This window comes from Syngnathus acus, chromosome 4 (assembly GCF_901709675.1).
Source record: "Syngnathus acus chromosome 4, fSynAcu1.2, whole genome shotgun sequence".
In the NCBI taxonomy this organism is placed as follows: domain Eukaryota; kingdom Metazoa; phylum Chordata; class Actinopteri; order Syngnathiformes; family Syngnathidae; genus Syngnathus; species Syngnathus acus.
The window spans coordinates 5,606,097-5,614,987 of NC_051090.1; the positions used below are offsets into that span (position 1 = coordinate 5,606,097).

General features: G+C 42.0%; 1 protein-coding gene across 1 annotated transcript; it reads left to right on the forward strand.

Annotated features, from left to right (window-relative positions):
- The first annotated feature begins 604 nt into the window (after positions 1–604).
- On the forward strand, positions 605–5,050 carry LOC119121828 (mitochondrial coenzyme A transporter SLC25A42-like). Its single transcript, XM_037249781.1, has 8 exons — positions 605–893; positions 1,144–1,289; positions 2,744–2,855; positions 3,055–3,080; positions 3,388–3,554; positions 3,621–3,737; positions 3,801–3,952; positions 4,030–5,050. The coding sequence occupies exons 2-8, from the start codon at positions 1,203–1,205 to the stop codon at positions 4,353–4,355; spliced, it is 987 nt and encodes a 328-aa protein (XP_037105676.1). The 5' UTR covers positions 605–893; positions 1,144–1,202; the 3' UTR covers positions 4,356–5,050.
- Positions 5,051–8,891: the final 3,841 nt, after the last annotated feature.

Sequence of the window (8,891 nt, forward strand, 5' to 3'; positions counted from 1 at the left end):
TGCTGCCAAAATGTAGTCATTAAAATTTAGTTGTCTCGTGAATTCAGTATATAAACAACGGCAAACTCTCTTATTTAAGTGTTGTTGATGCTCAAAAATGATGTCTCCATATCACAAAGCCTGGTGTTTGAACAAGGGTGTGTAGACTTGTTACAGGAATTCCACTGCATATTTTTATTATATTTTATTATAGGCACCACTGTGGGTCTACTGATTATCACATTTGGTTCAGTTATAAGGTTCTGGGTTCAAATCTCTGCCTTTTCTGTGTGTGGCAGTTGTCTGTATGTTTACAACACACACGCTCAACAGGAAGAATTAAAACGGAATTTCAGTCAGAATTCCTTTGCGACCTTCTTGATAAATGAATAAATAAAACTAGAAAAAAACAATATAGAAACATGATTACATTCAAATACATGTATTGTGCAGGATCTTACATTTTCGTTTGGGCCTGTTAAAATATCTGGTGACAAGTTTTCCCTTGGAAAACGCTGAACATTTAAAGGACAAACGAAGGGAGAACCTGGCAACCCGAGATCACGAAAAGCGTCGCGAGACTTCCCCCGCGACCCACTTTGCTTTTGGGTGTTGTAGTCCAAAACAGTGGGCAGTTTCGTCCCACTTTCTTGAGAAGGCGGATTGTCAAACCCAAATAATCTGGTGTGCTGCAGCAAAGGCTCAAGGCAGATTCGTTTCCTCGCTTGGATCGAACTATAAATAGGAGCTGATCAGTTTCCCTGATCATTTCCCCGAAGAGAGGAGGGTGGAAATTGCAAATCAACACGAAAAGGCTTTGGACTTGAGTTGCGCGTGGAGAGGACCTCCCCTGCGCAGTGAAAACAAGACGTTCATGCAGGACTGTTGACATAACATGTCGAAAGCCTCTTAAGGTATGGTACAAAATGGAGCGTTTAATCAAAATTCTTGATTTATCGTTTTGCTAGGTTTTATTTCAGAGGTGTGGTCGAAATGACATATTTATTGTATGTCATTAGGGACATACTGCCGCCCTTGTTTACGCCCCAAATTGAATACAAGATTGCATTGGCATGCGCAGAGCGACTGATGATAAAAAAAAAGGAAACAAAAAAGGGAAGAAGCATTGCTGCATGATGTTCCTTAGCAGTGCTTATTTTGCAGAGATCGATTTGCTCTGGTTCCGAATCATGTGTGTGGGTCATCACCAGTGAGGGACACTCATGGTCCACCGCGTGCACGACCACCAAAACCGCATGCCAGTCGCCCAGGCCACAGTTCTGACCCTGCCTCCTTCCAGCAAAACAAAGGTGAGTTAGAAACTCACGTTCTTGTGTTACATAAGAGATTCAAGGTTGCCTATTTGTAGTCTACAATATTAAAGACCCCCCCCCCCCCTAAATTAATCGCCCACGTACGTGCGCCTTACTAGTAAATTTGTGAGAGCATTTGATCCAACCCAACGTGCAATTTTATTTTTATTTTTTTAAAGCAACCGCATTTAATCCACAACTGCTCACAATACACAATGAACATATTATTTCATTAAAGACAGATTAAACGCAACTGGTGGGAGTTTTAAACGAATACAACATGTGCCCCCCAGCTCAGCTCAGAGTTGTTATTGCGACACTGCCTGTGAGAGCATACCACAGTCAGTCGGCTTGCCTCTTCTGGCGGGCGTTAGTGGCTGGCTGTAAATAGCAAGAAGGTAGCATCCGGCCTAAAACTGGGTCAGATTCCCCCCTATAGAAAGCAGTTTGAGGCTATTGATCCGTTCCAGAAAACTGGCACCGAATTTTTATTAACAGTCCACGTGATGTTTTACGTGACATTTGAACATGCATTCCTGTTAAGAGTTAAAAAAAAAAAAAAAAGGTTGCACTCTGGCCTGATTCCCTCTCACATTCCATAAAGATGCATGATATTTTTGTTCAAAATTCAAAATTGTCCGTCAAGTGATGGAAATTTAAAAATAAAAATAACTTCTGGCCTCAATAAGAGTTGTGAAATGGCTCTGTGGTTGTTGTGGGGCCACGCTTATCGCTTCTGAGTGGTTGTTTATTGGGCTCAGCTGTCCTTGAGGTGTGGAAAAGGAGGCACGTGCAAGCATGTGCACGCACTGGCACATGTATGACGTTTAACCTCCAAAGTTGAACACAATCACTTGTGTGTGTGTGCGTGTGTGTGTGTGTGTGGTGGGGTCAATAAACAAGAAGCCTCTAGCTGCCTTGATTCAAATTGCTATGATCACAAACATAAAGAAACATCATGTTATGTATTGTCACAGTGTGTTCAAAACAAGGACAGTGATGCCACATCATGAAACCTAAATAAAACTCCAAAGGACGCTTGACACAGAAGCAGTGTGTCAATTATTGTTAGTATTTACTTGGTGAAATCAGTTCAGATTTGTAAATGATAGTTTGTTTATATTCAACTGAGCTGTCCGACCTTTTGCCTATGTCACAGTTTTTGCCCTGGAACTGTTACATCCATGATAATAGTTTACACTTGAGGCATGTTTTTTTTTTTAGAAAATGTAGTTTGAAGAACAAATTATCTCTCTGGTGACATTTGCTTTCGACAATAAATGTGTTTTAGTGAAGCGCTATCTCGCTTTGATAAAGCGATGGGTCATATTGTCTTGTTTTGGTTGGCGATAAGCAAAAATGTCATTGCTAGTTGGGTTGAAAACACTTTTTTCAAATTGGATTTGTAATATTCTTGATAATCTTGATAATTGATGCATCCTCACCAACAGGACTTGAGGCCAGCCTTGATGGCGTTGGACTCCCTTCTGTGCGGGGCGTTCGCCGGGGCCGTCGCCAAAACCGCCATCGCGCCCCTGGATCGCACCAAGATCATCTTTCAAGGTAAGGGGTCAGAAAAAGAACCTTCCTGAGATAATGGTGTCAAAGTTTTGCACATAAATTATTTATTGACATCGTGTTTTCTTCGCTCGCTACAGAATTTCTGATGTAACTGTTAACTACCTGCTAATCCTCTTAGTAGATGTTTAGCCTACGTGGGGAAAGTTGGTTGTTCTAATCATGTTGTTTTTCCATTCCTTAGTGTCCTCAAAAAGATTTTCAGCTAAGGTGAGTTTGAATCCCAAAAAATCTCCACTGGGTTATATGTTTTCTTTTATTTTATTAAGCATTATATTGAAAATTATAATTAAAAAAGGGAAAAAATCGGATAAAATATCAGAAAATTGTATTTACAGCTTTCTTAAAAAAAAAAAACACCTAAATAAATCACACTTAACAACTAAAGCGAGAGCCCTGAAGCATACTACTACTTTTTCTTTATTGCTACTTTGGAGCCATTCAAAATGACCTATTGAATCTTATTATTGGTTTGAGTGTTATGGTACATTAGGGAACATTTCTTGCGTCCTAACAGGAGGCGTTCAGGCTCATCTACTGCTCGTACATGAAAGATGGGCTGCTCAGCTTGTGGAGGGGGAACTCAGCCACCATGGTGAGGGTCATGCCGTACGCCGCCATCCAGTTCTACTCCCACGAGCAGTACAAAAAGGTGCTGGGGGGCCACTACGGATTTCAGGGAAAGTAAGTGCCACCAGACGATGTTGTATTAAGTTTCCTATTTGTTGCCGTAACACGTCTTTGTTTCAGGGCTCTTCCGCCGTTGCCGCGATTGCTGGCTGGCTCGTTGGCGGGGACCACGGCCGCCATGCTGACGTACCCGCTGGACATGGTGCGGGCCCGCATGGCGGTTACAGCCAAAGAAATGTAAGTGCTCTCTGCGTGTAGATGAGTAGGGAAAACTAAAAAAAAAAAACTTCATTTTGACAGGTACAGCAACATCATGCACGTTTTTGTGCGCATTTCCCAAGAAGAAGGCTTTAAGACACTCTACAGGGGCTTCACTCCCACCATTCTGGGCGTCATCCCCTACGCAGGAATCACATTCTTCACTTATGAGACCCTCAAGAAACTTCACACAGGTACCTGCAGAAATATTTTTACAAAGAGCATGGAAGCTAAAGCCCTGTTTATCTAACCACCTTTCCTGTACTTCTAGAAAAAACAAAACGAGCTCAGCCGTCCACTGTGGAGCGCTTGGCTTTTGGCGCCTGCGCCGGTCTGGTCGGACAGTCGGCCTCCTACCCGCTAGACGTGGTCCGCCGGCGCATGCAGACGGCCGGCGTCACCGGCTCCACCTGCAACACTATTTTGGGCACCATGCGCGAAATCTTGAGCAACGAAGGCGTCGTGCGTGGATTCTATAAAGGCTTAAGCATGAACTGGCTTAAAGGGCCCGTCGCCGTCGGAATCAGCTTCACCACCTTTGATATCACAAACAACTTGCTTCTCAAAGTGCACCAGATGAGCTTCTCCACACACTAACTCAGCACGGTTTGGACCAATAGGGCTCAAAAACAGACTTTTCATGAGACAATAATGACTATCAAGAACAAATGTGTTCCATGTTTGCACTACTGTATGTTCTTTCAAGATAATCGGACTTTGCCTTGGTCATCTTGGATTTCAAAACACATTAACATGGTTTGTGACCATACTATGGACTGAACAAATCTAATTGTCATTTTCTTGTCAGTATTATGACTGCAACTCAATATGCAATTCTTTTTTTCCAAGGTTCTCATCTCATGTATTTTTGATTAACACAAGCAGAAATGAATCTGTATTATAGAAAATATATCAAATTACACATATTAATAAATGTTTTGGGTTTATAGAGCAAGCTTACGCTAAAATATCCGCAAATGAGCTTTAAATGCGGGATTTAAGCAGGCCTTTAATTTTGAGAATCAACAAAATGTGGAAAATGTTGTGGGACATGCATTCATTGGATAAATTGACAACTAAATATATGTATGGAATATTTTCGAAATATTATAGCTACACTTCATTTAGTATTTCCAATGATGTATATTTTGTGATTTGATGAGCGAATGAATGGCCATTAATCATCAATGCAAGCAATGCTTCGTTTGTCCACAAGAGGGAGCCGTGTTACAAATTATAATACTGTACAGGCTTTGAAAGTAAAATAAAAATGTGAAAGTTGCACATTCAAACATGTCTTGTTAACATCAGTTTTGACTTAAATAGCGATTCATTGACAATTCATTACAACCATTCAAGGTTCTTTCAAGAATTTCATTTAGGAGTTAAGAGTCCTCAGTTTACGACGGTTTGGACAACAGTTTTCGTTTCTTTTTTGGTCTTGGATTGGTGTTACAATTATGCCCAACAAGTATTTCTCGTACGCATATTTACTGCAGGACTTATTCGGATAGTAATAGCACTAAATTAACTAAATTAAATATAACATAATAGATGTTCACCTCTAGGTGGCAGCAGAGAAATACGCCAGCGTGTTGCGGGTGATTATAGTCACCTAATGGCCTAAACTTGACCCCCTCGCCCCTTGAGATCCACCCTCAAGGATTTAACTTCTGTTTTAAAACTATCTATCTATCTATCTATCTATCTATCTATCCAAAGCAATCTTGTGCATTTCAATTTAAAATGTAAATGCCTCATTCACCCCCTGAAATGAATGAACCAATATCCTCCATTTCATTTTCCCTCTTTTTTTCACAGGCACCGAGCAGATGGATGGATGGGTGAAGGGAGGGATCCAGTCCTCCATCGCTCATCCCCCTTGCCTCTGACCTTGACTGTGAATTATGGGATGTCCTGCCAACCGACAGACAGGGCGCATAGGCCTGGTATTGCAACAGCCGAGACAATACCACTGGGTAGATGCTAGTGTGGTCACGGGGCGGGTGATTGAGAGAAAGAGGAGGAGGAGGAGGTAGAGGAGGAGGAGGACAGAAGGAAAGATGCTTCTTGAAGGCGCCGTTGCCATAGGTAACCTGGACCTGTGCCAAGAAGAAGGGGCGCCCGCGCATTTGCATGTATTCAAATGTTGCATGAATAATTCCGTGCATGGCGGACAGTAGCTGTTCACACATACACAAAAGACAAGAAATGTGACGGCTGGAGAATAAAAGCACGCCAAGACGTGATTGGGATGCATGCAGCATCATATTTCACATGGTGAGTTTTGACTGTCTAGCTCTGAACCACAATGAACGCTGCATAGACGGGCTGATTTGATTGCAAAAGGTCAAGGAAGGCTCTTCCAGTTTTAACTGGGTTCTCTGGCCTCTTCTCAGATTCCAAAAACATGTTGGTATTCAACCAAAAAAATGAAACCGCCACATTGTTTTGCTACAGTTCAATGGCCATTGTGCTGCTCCTTCTCGCCTTGGCCTACAGGGGGCAGTATAATATAAAGATTGTATATGGTCATAGTCTCACACCGTCATTAAGCTGCAGTATTATTAATCATTCCTCGCAAAGGATAAAGAATATATGTTACTCCAACATTTGCATTCAAATATACGTTGCTGAAAGGATTGTAATCCGGCAACAGAGGGTCACGTGTATCTCAAGGTATTAGATGTCATCGCCTCTCAAGTACATCAAATATTCCGAACATTTGAGAAGAAGCTCTCAGTATGATGCAGCCAGGTTTGGAGCGCTACAGCCAGCGTGATAAACATGATTAACGCGCCGGTGAAGGCATCCCGCAACGGCACTGCTGATGTATTAGATGAGAGTGTAAATATTAAAGTATGAGCTTGTGTGTGTGCGTGCGCGCGTGAGTGCGCACATGTCGCACGTGCCAACCAGCTCTGGACGGCGTCCAGTCGCAGTCACTTTGATGGGCGACTCAGGACTGGAGCCACTCTGCACTAGACAGCGTTCATAAATCCAGCCTGCATTCAAACACCTTGAGAGGCATTTTATCCAACATAAACTGTCCTGTAAAGGCCTCTCCTGTAAACCCTACTTTATGGATGGAAAAATATCATATTGGGACTTTAAAACCCTACTTTGAAACCCTAGCCCTTTTTGGAATTCTAATTTGAAACACTAATTTAAAAAAAAAAAAAAAAACTCTTTAAAAGAAACTCTTGCCTTAGTTTAAAATCCTAATCTGAAACCCTAGCTCCAATTTAGAAGCCCTACTTTGAAACCCTAGCCCTGAAACACTAACCCTAGTTTAAAAGCCTACATTGAAGCACTATATCTTGTTTCAAACCCTAATTTGAAACTGAACTTTTTAAAAATGTTTTATTTAATAAAAGAATTGATTACAATTTAAAAGTTCTACTTTGAAACCCTCACCTTTGTTTAAACCCCCACTTTGGAATCCGATCACTAGTTTCAATCGTTCTTTGGGTTTGAACTGACAGAACTGTCAGAACTAAGAAAAAAGACAATACAAATTCACTTAGATCCCGAATAAAGAGGATTCACAAAATTATAAAGAAAGAAAATAGTACAATATTTACCTCATTGGCCACGTTCACAAAAAAAAAAAAGAATAAAATGTCCACAAAATCTCGACTGGTCGTGTTGACATTTTGTGCATCGATTAATTGGGTCCCTTACAACATATACATGTGGAACAAAAAACAAGTTTCCCTTTTATCAAAAATGTTTCAACCCACTCGAAAAAATATGACTTATTCAACATTTTAACACAAAATAATGTCTTTATTTATTTATTGTTCTTTTCAACTCAAATAAAACTTTGAAATAAATAAATCAAATCAATGAGAGTTGCCTTTGAAATCTAGCTCTTATTCACAAACCCTTCTTTGAACCCTAAACACTAGCCCGTCTAAACCCCTTGCCCTACTTTGAAACCTGACTTGACACATTTTGATGGTCGCATTCATCCTCCATCATCCTTACTACTGTTAATAAATTGTGACCCTACTTTGCAACCCGAGCCCTAATTAGAAGTGCACTGGCTCAATATGTATCCATGCAAAAGTGCTGCGGGGACATTCCGCTCTCTGTGTGCTCTTGCGCAGTCTTGTTAATTTTTACAAGATCCAGCACATATGGCCACTTATTGCTTGGCAGCGCTGTTAAAAGCTGCGGGGTCAGTGCATTACTGAGCTGCTTCCATTAGAGGGAGTGTGCACGCCGGCCCGGACCGCACTCAATCAAACACGCTGCAATGGCTGCACTTGCAAAGACTCGAGTCACGTGACTTGACTCAGACTCGGCCAAAAAAAAAGGAGCACGTTCAAACGTGATGAAACGTGCAAGTAGCGCCACCTTCAAGAAGAATAAAGGAAGTAGCGTGGCTAATTTACCATGAAGGCAAAGACAGAATCTGAAATTGGTGGAAACGTGTAGTAGTAAATTGTTTTTCACCGCCAGGGTTACAGAAAGTTGGGATGTGTTCATCTTGCATCCTTCTTTTCCACACTGAAATCATCTCCAGTGGGTGTTTTGGGCTTATTGATGGTTTCCATAACAACGTGACTTGCAAAGATTCATGGTGGTCATTATGAACATGCATGTGTGTTTCCTGCAAGGAAAAGAAAAGCGAAGGTATGGATGGATGGAAGGCCACGGCGTGTTTTGCATGAGAATGGCTCGGGGTCCTGTGAACCTTGTGCTCCCTGCGCGCACATTCAATGGCGGCGCCACGGTCAGCGTGACAAAGTGGGCCCCGGGTTGTCTTAGGCACACACGCCACCCGCCCACGTCCACGGTCAGTCCACTGTGTATACACACTGGGCTAAGGCAACACATTTTATGAGGCGTCTGGGGAGGGCGGCCAAGTTCAGGGTAAGCAAAGGGACGAGTGGCCGAGGGTGGACTTTTCTAGACTAGCTTTGCTTCAGCAGATTTAATGAATGTTACTGTTCTTTTTACAGTATGGTTCACAATAGTCTTTGTTGGTTGCTAGGAGTTTTGACTCCATCCAATGAAAATTTTCATTTTCTGTCGCGCTTGCCCAATCTTGGGTCATGTTGGGTGAGCCTAGTACACTCTGAACTGGGTGCCACCCAATCACACACCATAAAAAGACTAACAACC

What these genes read in the sequence shown, in the direction of transcription:
- LOC119121828 (XM_037249781.1), top strand. Translation starts at nt 1,203, where the DNA reads ATGGTCCACCGCGTGCACGACCACCAAAACCGCATGCCAGTCGCCCAG. An exon ending in CTCCTTCCAGCAAAACAAAG is followed by an intron (nt 1,290 to 2,743) that starts GTGAGTTAGAAA and finishes CCTCACCAACAG; the next exon opens with GACTTGAGGCCAGCCTTGAT. An exon ending in CCTCAAGAAACTTCACACAG is followed by an intron (nt 3,953 to 4,029) that starts GTACCTGCAGAA and finishes CTGTACTTCTAG; the next exon opens with AAAAAACAAAACGAGCTCAG.